Genomic DNA, 12,215 nt, shown 5'->3' on the forward strand with positions numbered 1-12,215 from the left:
CGGTCAACAAATACTGAATGCCTACTGTGTGCCATTGTGCCTTTGAGAGCTTGCCTTCAACAATCCTCACAAGCTGTCATTTTCGTATCTATAACAGGAGACTAATATTTGCCCTATTTCATGAGGTTATGGTAAAAATTAAAATGATGAGATAATGTATCTGAATGTTTTGTATAATGCAGCTGGATGTTTCCTGGGCCACTAAGAAACTGGGTCTGAACAGACCTCCAGGGCCTCTCCCATCTACATCTGCGTGTCTGTAAAGAGAACAGACTTTGGACACCAAGTATGAGTGCATGACTTTACTCTTCAGTCACAGACTTGCATTCCTAAGACGACTTTTATAAGGTCGAAGAATACATTGAAAAGAGTCCCAATATAATAACACAACTAGTGGTGACCAAGTCAGGTTAGGTCTATATCTTCAGCTTTCTTTCAGCCTCTTTTTTTCCATCACTGCCTTATTTCACTACCATCTCTTCTCCATGGCTGCAACAGTCTCCTCACAGTTCTCCTGCTCATTGGTATCGCCACCCTGTCACTCAAGTCTTGATGATGCCACTCTTTTGATTAAAATCCTTCAGTGTCTTCTAATCACCTAAGATATAATCTAAATGTCTTAATTTGGGTCTCCATCTACTATGCCAGCCCTGTCTGTTGCCACTTCCTTTGCATACCCTAAACTACTGCCTTGAGATGATTCTCAATGCTTTCTAGGTGAGCCAGGCTCCCCGATGCCCCAGGAGTCTTTGTAATCTTTTCCCTCTGCCTGGAATGCTTGTTTCCCTGTCTAATTAGATGGGCAGTCACTACTCATTCTTCAGATCCCCAAGTATTTTCTCTGAGAGCCTTCTCTGCCTCCGCTAGACAGGACTTCAATATCACATTGACTATATTTATGCATACTGGTATGATGGCAGGACTTGTGTTTGTATGCCTGGTTCTTTGCTAGATGTGAGCTACGAGAGGGCAGGGCCTCATCTCATCGTGGTGATCATCTGGCACAGCATTTGGTATGCTGAGAGTTGGATTGATTTGCATAGCATTCCTAAACTTACTCGCTGTGCAACCTTGGGCATGTTACTTACCTCTCCGTGCTTCATGTTTCCATATCTGTAAAAACAGTGCTGATAATACCCACTGAGCAGAATTATTGTAAAGACTACATAGAAAAACTCTTGCGAAGCTCCTGGAATATAGTTGGCACTTAGGACAGACATCATGGCTATACGGATGCCCTTTACAAACATTTGTTGAATCAACTCAGCAGAACTCGGGAAGGGTGCTAATAATTATTATACTATACGCCTATTAGGTGCCAAACACTGTATTAGAAAGGGTTGCTGTGTTCATGGTTTAAGTAAGAGTCTTAATTGTTGTTCTTTAGGGACAAAGGTACTGAGCCCCCCAAAATAGTGGGGACGCGTCGCTCACTGAGCTGTTTGGTAAGGACTCAATGCGACGTCGCCCCCTGCCCCTCGCTGATCGTAGCCTGAGGGCAAACTCCAGCGACCCTCACGAAACCAACATCACTCGCGTGTCCTCAGCTTGGCTTGCTCTGCTCTTCCGGGGAGCAGTAGGCTTGCAGCCCCACAGCCCCGCAGCCCCGCCAGGTTCTCAGCAGGCCGCTGCCACGCTCTCGCTAGATGGAGTAGCCCCGAGTTCCTCTTGCCACGGGGGCGGAGCCTGCGGCGGCGTGCTATCGTCACTTCCGGCGAACCCGGAAGCGCCCTTGTCGGGCCGCTGTAGTTAGGAAGTCGTGATGGGGTTGCGCTCAGCCTAAACCCTTGGCGGACAGTGGGCCGAGGGCCCGCAGGGGCTGCTGTGGCCCGGGCGGGCAGGGAGCGCAGAGCGCAGAGCGCGGAGCGGTTCCTGGGACAGTGCGGGGGAGCCCTGGCTGTGTGCTCCTCTCTTGCCCGCGTCGCCCCGCCTCTCGGTGGGACCCGCCCCCGCCCTCCGTGCCCGGGACCCGGTGACGCTTCTGCCAGGCTGCCCTGCCGCCCCGCGTCGGTCTCGGACAGCTGGGAGGAGCGCGTGTGCGGCCGCGGGGACCACAACGCCCTCCAGCGTCTCCGCCACCCTTTCCCGGGCTGCTCCAACGCTGACGTGGAACAACCTGTTCTGAATCCTCATGGAGAAGTTTGGAATGAATTTTGGGGGTGGCCCCAGCAAAAAGGACCTGCTGGAGACCATTGAGACGCAGAAGCAGCAGCTTCTCCAGTACCAGGCACGTCTCAAGGATGTGGTTCGCGCCTACAAAAGCCTCCTGAAAGAAAAAGAGGCGCTAGAGGCCAGCATCAAGGTGCTGTCAGTGTCCCACGAGGCGGATGTGGGCCTGGCAGATGGCCAGCCTCCAGGCCCCCTCACTTGTCCTGACAACGTGGATGACCGATGCTCCACGCACAGCGAGGATAGCACTGGGACCGCCACCAGCTTGGATACTGCAGCCAGCCTCACTAGCACCAAGGGTGAGTTTGGGGTAGAAGATGACAGACAGGCCCGTGGACCACCACCTCCAAAGTCCGAGGAGGCCAGCGGGTCGGAGAGTGGTGTTAGCAGTAGCAGTGGGGATGGATCGTCTGCATGTGGGGAGGTGGACAAACGATTGCACCAGCTGAAGACTCAGTTGGCTACTTTGACCAGCGCTTTGGCCACAGTCACCCAGGAGAAGTCCCGCATGGAAGCTTCTTACCTGGCTGACAAGAAGAAGATGAAACAGGACTTAGAGGATGCCAGTAACAAGGCAGAGGAAGAGAGGGACCGTCTGGAGGGAGAACTGAAGGGACTGCAGGAGCAGATAGCAGAAACCAAAGCCCGACTTATCACACAGCAGCACGATCGGGCCCAGGAACAGAGTGACCATGCCTTGATGCTGCGTGAGCTCCAGAAGCTGCTGCAGGAGGAGAGGATCCAGCGCCAAGACTTGGAGCTTCGGTTGGAAGAGACCCGAGAAGCCCTGGCAGGGCGGGCATATGCAGCTGGTCAAGTGGAAGGGTTTGAACTGCAGACCAAACAGCTGACCCGTGAGGTGGAGGAGCTCAAAGGTCAGCTGCAGGCTCTTCAGGATGAGAAGAATCAGCCAGACCCCCGGCTGCAGCAGCTGCAGGAAGAGGCCACCTGCCTAAAGAGCCATTTCCAGGCTCAGTTGCAGCAGGAAATCAGGAAGGTAATTATCGTCATCTCCTTCAAATAGTCATTTAGCCTGAAGTGGGAAATAATTGTTTTTTCCTCCTTTAATAGTTTGCTCTAAGTGGCTGCACTGTCAATTTTGAATGCTTTTCAAAAAGTTATACTGGTGGGCTCTGAGAATTCCTGTTCTGTGTGGTGTTGACAGTCTCTACAGAGCATGCATCCAACAGGATGTGGAGCTTCTGAGTGTAGGCTGGGTTGGAGCCAGACAGCTCTGCGCGTTGGCCTCTTACCAGCTGTGCTCTGTGAAGCAGTATCGAGGCAGACATGCAGTGAAAGTAGTGTGTATGACTGTAGGTGTATGCCTACATGTAGGTAATGGTATATGAGCTGATAGGTAGGGCGACTGAAGGGGGCAAAGGGAGTTTTCTCAGAAGAAATGACCTCTTGTAACTGCTCTCAAGTCAAGATTTGCCAGTTCTGGAAAGGTATTCTGTTCCACAGTGCCTCAGTGTGGAGAGAGGCCCAACCCAGTTTTGATCTTCCAGGAATATTGGAAGAGGAAAAGAATGTCGTATGATTCCTTAATAGGATTTGGGGAAACATATGATAAACAAAGATAACACCCTTTATGTGTGAGCTCGGTGTATGATAGGAGAAAGTGGAAGCACTAAAGCAGAATAAGAGTAGATATACAGAAGTTCTTAATTGTTTGGTATATCATGTGTCTGGTAGCAGAACCCAAGCATGTTACAAGAACTTTTGTTAACTCCCAAATCAACTGAAAAATCCCCATTTCCCATTCTTGCCAGCCCATCCCCATCCTGTGACCTTTTTGCTGTCCTCGTTTTCTCTCTCAAAGTTGGCCATAGGGCTTTGTGGCTTTTCTGGGTGCATTTCCATCTGTTTTTTTGTTTTATAGACAGCCCTCGCAGAGGATCAACTACGTCAGCAATCTCAGCTGGAAGAGCAGAGAGTGGCAGCCCTGGAGAACCAAATATCCGAGGTGTCAGAGCTGCTGGGCACCTATGAGAAAGCCAAGCAGAAGGACCAGCTGGCCATCCAGAAGCTGAAGGAGCGCATTGTGCAGCTGGACCTGGAGAACAAGACGCTGGCGCTTGCAGCCTCCAGCCGGTCCCCTCTAGACAGCCATGGAGAAGAGTCCAGTCTGGACGTGAATGTCCTGAAGGACAAGATGGAGAAGCTGAAGAGGCTACTGCAGGTGGCAGCCAGGAAAAGCCAGGTGACCTTGGATGTGGAGAAGCTCTGCGACCTGGAGATAATGCCCAGCTCCGAGGCCGCCGATGGGGAGAAGGCTACTGCGCTCTATTACCAACAGGAGCTAAAACAGCTGAAGGAAGAGTTTGAGAGGTACAAGGTGAGGGCCCAGGTCGTCCTCAAGAACAAGAACACCAAAGACGGTAACCTGGCCAAGGAGCTGGAGGAAGCCCAGGAACAGCTTGCAGAGCTCAAGGAGAAGTACATCTCCCTGCGTCTGTCCTGCGAGGAGCTTGAGCGCCAGCACCAGCAGGAGGCGGAGGACTGGAAGCAGGAGCTGGGCCGGCTGCAGCATCAGCACAGGCAGGAGCTGGAGCGGAGCCAGCTGGAGTTCAGAGACCGCACGCTGAAACTGGAGGAGGAGCTGCACCGGCAGCGGGACCGGGCGCTGGCCGTGCTGGCTGAGAAGGACCTGGAGCTGGAGCAGCTGCGTTCGGTGGCCTTGTCCTCCGGGCTGCCGGGACGCAGAAGCCCTGTGGGTGCTGGCGGTCCTGGGGACCCGGCCGACACCGCCTCCCCGGATAGCCTGACCCAAGCACTTCAGTTAGCTGCGGCCAACGAGCCCACTTTCTTCCTGTATGCTGAGCAGTTGGCCCGCAAGGAGGTGGAGGTCACACTGCTGAGGAAGCAGAAACACAGGCTGGAGATCGAGGTCCGGCAGCTGCAGGAGCGGCTGCTGGAGGAGAGGGAGCGGCATCACGAGGAGGTCGGGGTCCTGCAGAGCCACATTGAAAAGAACATCAGGGACCAGAGCCGGGAGGGAGCCAACCTGGAGTACCTCAAAAACATCATCTACCGCTTCCTGACCTTGCCCGACAGCCTGGGCCGCCAGCAGACGCTCACAGCCATCCTGACTATCTTGCATTTCAGTCCAGAGGAGAAACAAGTGATAATGCGGCTCCCACCCAGTGGGAGCTGGTGGTCTTCTGGCAAGAGATGATGCTGTTTTCATTGAGTCCGGAAATCTCTGTGCCTCATACGTGGGAAGGGACAGGCTCTGGTTTCTACTGCCTCTTCTCTTAGCCTTTTCTTTCTTCACTGTGTTGAACTGGGAGGAGTCTTCAAAGTAGGGTGGGATTTTCCGCCAAATGCTATTAACGCTGCTTTCCCTGTGGGCCCTAGAGACCCTGGAAGTGTTGGGACCACATCTTCTGGTGGTGTGTATATGACGGGGAGAGGCAGGGATTGAGAGGTGCAAAAGTTGGGGAAGTGGTGAGAATCTTTATGAATAAGACCTTTTTGTTTTAATATTATGCTCCTAGTGCAGAGCCAGGAGTAAATGTGACTCCAAAGGGAGTTCAGTTAATTTCAAAACACACACAAGGACCAGCTGTTTTCTCCATCAGTACAACCTGAGTCTGGTCCACTGCTGCCCCAATTCTCTGGGGACTTGAATCCAGGCTAAAGAGGGACCAGGAAATTTTAAATAGTGACAGCTTGCCCACTACTCCAAAGGGCCTAGGAATAGATATTCCATCCTGGAACCGGGAAGCTTGGTTTAGTGAGGGCTGGGAACATCCTAACCAGTCTGGACAAAACACAAATTGTGTAAACACAATTTACATACAATGTGACGATCGTAGAGAGAGCCCTGAGCACCAGTTCGATCTTAGGGATTTCCCGAGTGACCTGCTTTTGGTCGGGATAGGGTTATCATAGACGCTGCACACTTTTCCCTGCCTTACCCTGCCTGCCTAAGGTTGGCCTGAAATTGTGAGCGAATGAATTTGCTATCTTCAGTGTTGAACTTCCATTGCGAAAACAATTCTAGCTCCTTACAGAGAGGGGTCTGATCAGGAAGCTCTGGTCCTGCCTCGATGCAAGGAGTTAGCTCAGAGATGGATAGGGCAGAGGAGGAAGCCCTGCTGCAGAGGATTCCAGAACATTGCTGTGAACCTCAGAGGAAAGTGGCGGGAGCTCAGCCGAGGCAGGGCCGGGCTGCTGGCTGCTCCGTGGAGAGCATTCTGGCTAAATCTCCACATCTCTGCAGCCGGAGTGTTCATGGGTTACTGTCCCCAGGGTATTTCGCCCACTCCCTTAGGGAGGTAATTGAGTTTCAGTCCACAGCCCTCTTCCCCACTCATGTTACTATAACTTTTCCTCCTCCTGCCGAGTTTCTTACACTTGCTGTTGCGTAAGTAGGTTATTCTGCACTTCAGGAAAGGAGGGACACAGAATTCCAAGTCAGGCACAAACAGTATCTATTCGTTCCATGTCCCATGTGCTCTTGCTGGTTTTAGAGATCTCTGGGTCCTAAAGACCAATGCTTTTGCCACTCACTGAACTAATATGTATTTTTCTGTTATTTCATCATAGAGATCTGTTTTGTGGGGGTTTAGGGTACAGAAGACTTTGATTAAATGTTCTGGTTGGGAGGCTGGGTGACCTGGACTATCTACAGTGAGTGGACTTTAATGGAACAGAAGTGATGTGTTCAAATGATAATAACATAAACTGTGGAATTATTAAACCTGTACAACTTGACCTGTGTGCTTCCTTAATGGTACACACACACACACACACACACACACACACACACACACACACACACACAAAAATAGAATGTGACTATAAATGGTAAATTAAAAGGATGGAAATAATAATCCATGAGATTGAATCTAGGGAGGAATACCTCAATGCTTTAACAGCCTCAATTACAACACAAATTTTTTAGCCTAGAATTAAGTGTGTATGTGTGTAGGCAGCTACACTGGAAAAAGATGGCTCGTGGATTTTGTGAGAGGGCTTGAAACTTCCATAATTACTTCTAAAACTTTAGAAGTGATCTCTTTATGAATGGTCTATTATGCTTCCAATCAGGGTTCATGGTATCCTAGAAAAGTTTCTCAGTACAACAGCAACGTAAACTAAATCATCGTCTCTTCGTTTTCTTACCTGATCCCCTTAAATGTAGGATATATTCTTGTTGTTATTTCTAGGTGGTTTTAGACAGAATAGAAAGATCCATAATCACAGTTGCTTTCCTGGGACTAACAATTCCTGTGCTTTTCACTTTTGAGAAGATCCCAAACGAGCCAAGAAACAACTCAATTTCCAATTAAATATCAATTTACATAAGGCGCTGGGTGCTCCCGATTGAAACAAAATGCCTTGGTCCCTTCATACCCTTAAGAACACAAGTTGCTTGTCTCTCTACCCCTTCCTCCCAAATAGGATTTTCGGTTATTTGACTGCTTTGCACTCTTGGAAAGGGAGAGAAAGAGACAGAATTGAGATCAGACTCAGAGAAAAATAAACTTTCCACGGGCCCTGGTCCCAGAATGTCAGACAGTGCAACAGGTATGTCAGGCAATGAGACTGAACCTTACTTGTTTAACCGTTAACCACATGCGTCAGGAGGATCACGGAGAAGAAGAGATGGAGGGAGAAAACGGCAGGAAGGCAAGCTGGCAACGGTAAGGGCTTTCTGCTTTTGTCCCTACTCTCTCCTGCTGGGTACCTCTGATCTGGGGAATAAATGGCCATACATCCTGCCCTTGATGCTGTAAGTTCCCATCTGTTACCTAGAACCCCAAGGCTCTCGGCCTTGTCCTGGGGAACTGCTACTACAGGGTGGTTTTGCTAACTCTTGCGGAGCGTGCCAGCACTATGTTGAGCCATTTACACCCATTACATCATTTACTCCTCACAGATGTTATTACCTTCCATTTGACAGATGAGGAAGCAGAGGCTGAGATAGTAAATTTGCCCAAGATCATGTGTGAACCAGGTCTGATTGACCTGAAAGCCTGCTCACTCTGGGTGTGCTCCCATCTCCTTGGAACTTGGAGATTCCTGACCCGTCTCCATAGGTGATTTCTAGGGATGGAGAGCGTGATCTCTAGACTGAACTGGGCTGGTGCACATGGAGAGGGAATCTCTAGCTATAAAATGTTGTCCAGCAAAGTTGCTGCACTGCAGAGTGGAACAGGCAACATTAGTTCTTCCTAAGAGACCTAGAGCTAGCTGCTCTGCTCCCCAGGTTCTAGATGACTGCTAATTTTAGAACTTGGGTCATTCTAACAATAAAAGGAGGGCTGCAGACCAGCTCTTATAGTGTGTTCCAACTATAGCCTCTAGGTAAGCTGGGGAAACAGCTCTGAAAACTGGAAATAGAACCCTAATGAATGGTCACTTCACCCAACTTCAACCACCTTTCCTTCCTCCGCTTCACTCTTGTCCGCTGCTGTCCCCAAGCAGCCTGGTTATTGATGGTTTTTGGTGCAAGAAACGAGATTCAGACATTCTGGATTGAAAGCTCAGTATCCTGCCAGCTGTGTGACCTTGACAAATGCCTTAACCTCTCTGAACTTAATGTTCTTATAATGGGGATAATAATACCTATTTCAGGGTTATATCCTCAAGATTAAAGAAAATTACATAAAGAACCAGCAGAATACCTAAAGCAAAGTAGGGGCTAAACACATGTCTTTTTTTCCCAAGAATGTTAAGTGGCAGAATTGGAAGTTAGGCTGAGCTCTTCTGGGTGTAAGTCCCATGTTTCTTGATCACAACTGTTGCTGTAAACAAAAGGAAAAAGAACGGCTGTTTTTTTTTTTTTTTTACCCAGTGCCTGTTATGAAGCCGACAGCTAGCATTTCCTCTGCATTATTTTACTGATTCCCACAGCAGTGTTGTGAAGCCTGTCTATTTTGCAGATGAGGAAATGGAGGCTTGGCAGGCAAGATGAGTTGCCCAAGGCCCAGAGTCAGTGATGGCAGAACCCGGATTCAAACATGTTTATGTGAGCCAGCGGGCCAGGCTCTTCCTGCTGTCTTCCAGCAGAGGGCAACGTGGAATACTGAAAATGTGTGGCTCACAGAACTTTAGGGGCTGTGTTCCTGCCATGGGCTGGGAAGAAAGGGTCCTTGTCCAGGGAGTGCTTTCTTCAGTGGCACCTCACTTCCTTATAATTTCCCAGAAGCCTCATTCTTTCCTAGCAGCAGAGCTCTTTCGCACCGAAAATTTGAAATGGACTCTGTTGCAACTCGGTTTTATGTGAGTGTGAATAGTGACCCCCTGTTCTCCTTGGGACCCAGATCTCCTGGATGACCTAAATATCCATGGTTCTGACAGATCCACAGTGGAAAGGGGGCCCAGAAAAAGCAAAGGCCACGTGGAGGCCAAAGACCCTCATAAAGGAAGCAACCCCTGTCCTGTGACTTTGGCAATGAGACCATCTGTCGCTCACTGTAAATTCGTTCATCTCTATGGGCCTACCACCAAGGGACTAAATATTCTCTTTCATATCTGAGAGAATGAAGACTGATGCAACTTTATGTGAATATGAGTTTTTAAATGTAGATTACACATAAACTTTTAATTAACAGAGGCAGTGCTGTCCACAAGGTCAAAATATTTGGGGGTTCATATTTAGAGTGGGGCCCATTGCCTTTCCCTTTGTTCAGCAGCTCTCAGGTCTCTGAAAAATGAAGCCTCAGTTTAGGGAATTTCACAGGCCCTTTGGGGGATGTCCTGCCCTGGTGTCCTGTATACCCCGCTGGGATACCTGCCCCACCTGAAGCCTTAGTCAGCTGCAATGAGATTTGAAGGAGTCTGGAGGCCAAGCTCGTTTGTGTTGGTTTCGAATGCCTGCAGTATCACCTGGTCACTTTACATTTTCCAAACATAGGCTCCTTAGGCACATTGCTTCCTCTACCTTCAAAGTCCCCACCACCCCCACCAGCCCCATCCCAGCCCTCTGCAGTGTGGTCCTGTCCTTTTGGACTCAGCTGAAATGTCACTTCCTGTGTCCTGATTTTTCTCCAGGGGTGCACAGGTACTTTCTTCTCTGAAGTCCTTCAGCATTTTTTTTTCCTACTGACCTTGGGTACAGTGATTTCTTGTACTTTCATTTTTGAATTTACTTCTCTGTCTCCTTGACGACTTTATACACCCCTCAAGGTCATGCCTCATGCCCCGTTTATCTTTGTGCTTACAGGACTTTTCAAAACCTGGCACATACTAAGTGCCCCATAAATAGGCGAATGAAGGAGCAAGAGACTGAAAATACTAATGTACAATTCTAAAATATAATCCGCTATCTGCATTCCAGTTTGTCAATTCACACATAATCTCCTTTATGGGATTTTTTCCCTCTAGTATCAGATCCAGTCTAGGATTGCATATTGCATTTAATCGTCCTGTCTCTTTAGTCTCCTCCAATCTGGAGCAGTTCCTCACCTTTTCATTGTCTTTTATGACAGTGACAATCTTTTAAGAATATAGCCCTGCCCCCTTTTTAATAAAAGGTTCCTCATGTTGAGTTTGGTGTTTTTTCATGATTAGATTCAGGTTATGCAGTCCCTGCCAGAATTATATACATATATATATATATATATGTATATTATTATATATTATATATATATTTTATATGTAATAATACTATTAGTATATGTAGTATCTACTATATTATATGTATATAAGTGATGTGATCTTATCAGGACATCACATCTGGGGGCAAATTAGATCCATTTGCCCCTCATTAGTGACTTTAATTTTGATACTTAGACAAGGTGTCTGATTTCTTCACTGTATAGAGTAGGATGGGCCAGAGGGATGATTTCATGGCAGAGACTCTTAGTGTCAGGGCTACCTCCAGGGTTCAGAGGAGGGTGGAGGCTAGTGGGGAAGGGAGAGCCAATGAAGAGTAAACCCTTGGAGGAAGGAGCCTGTGGCTTCTGAGGGTTCCCTTTGCCCTGGGAACCATGCGTGCTACAATGGTAGGTCTGCCTGACCACCAGACTCCAGGTCATTGTCTAGAAGCCCAATGGTGGAAATTTTCAATTAACTTAATGGCTTTAAACTCTTTCCATCAGTGGTAAATATGGTGGCAGAATGCCTAAAAACATAGAGGAGACTTAGAAAAGTGGGCTTTTTGTTTCTAGCGCCCTGGGACCCAAGTTCTTTGAAAGAGTGAGATTAAAAAAAAGGCTGAGAACAACTCCCAAAAGAGAGAAAAACAAGATGCTGATTCTGTCGTTACCGGTCTCTGGGACCTTCTTGGTGACTTATTATTTTTTACCTGTCAGAAGGGGAAGTGATGCGTTTACATTAGCTTTTCAAAGTTATTGTGATGAAGGCATCAAACAATATATTGAAAGTTCTTTGAAAAGTGTAAACTACTATAAAAAGTAGTTACTATTAATGTCTGACATCATATATATATACTCGCTAACGTAACACAACGATAGGTTGACTATGTGTTGGTGATCTGTCACCTAACCCTCACCATGGCTCCCCATCACCCTGTTTTCCTAAGAAGTAGATTCATACTTTCTAAAGGATGAAGTGGGAAAAATATTATTAGTATATGTATTGATTTCCTATTGCTGCCGTAACAAATTACCACAAACTTAGTGTGATCTTAAGACAACACGAAGTTATTATCTTACAGTTTTGGAGGTCAGAAGTCCGAAAGGGGTCTCACTGGGCTAAAACCAAAGTGTGTCAGCAGGGCTGTGTTCCATTCTGGAGGCTAAGGGGAAGAATCTGTTTCCTTGCCTTTTCTAGCTTCTAGAAGCCGCCTGCATTCCTTTTCTCGTGGTCCCCTTCCTCTCTCTTTAAAGCCAGCGATGGTACATCTTTCTGTGCCTCTCTCCAGAGTCACATCTTCCTCTTAACTCTCTTCCACTCTTAAGGACCCTTGCGATTATATTAGGATAATCTCCCTATTTTTTTTTTTTTTTACTAAAATGCATATGGGCATTTCTTTTTAAAGATTTTTATTGGGGAATTGGGGGATGGGAACAGTGCTGGGGAATTGGGGGAAGGGGAACAGACAAGTTGCTGTCCTTTTGTTCTTCAGT

General features: G+C 47.9%; 1 protein-coding gene across 1 annotated transcript; it reads left to right on the forward strand.

The window, feature by feature from the left end:
- The first annotated feature begins 45 nt into the window (after window positions 1-45).
- On the forward strand, window positions 46-6,891 carry GCC1 (GRIP and coiled-coil domain containing 1). Its single transcript, XM_019646187.1, has 2 exons — window positions 46-3,166; window positions 4,052-6,891. Exons 1-2 carry the CDS (start codon window positions 2,132-2,134, stop codon window positions 5,345-5,347), a joined length of 2,331 nt encoding a protein of 776 aa, XP_019501732.1. The 5' UTR covers window positions 46-2,131; the 3' UTR covers window positions 5,348-6,891.
- The last annotated feature ends 5,324 nt before the right edge of the window (window positions 6,892-12,215 follow it).

The sequence above is a fragment of the Hipposideros armiger genome, unplaced genomic scaffold, assembly GCF_001890085.2.
Source record: "Hipposideros armiger isolate ML-2016 unplaced genomic scaffold, ASM189008v1 scaffold_97, whole genome shotgun sequence".
NCBI lineage: Eukaryota > Metazoa > Chordata > Mammalia > Chiroptera > Hipposideridae > Hipposideros > Hipposideros armiger.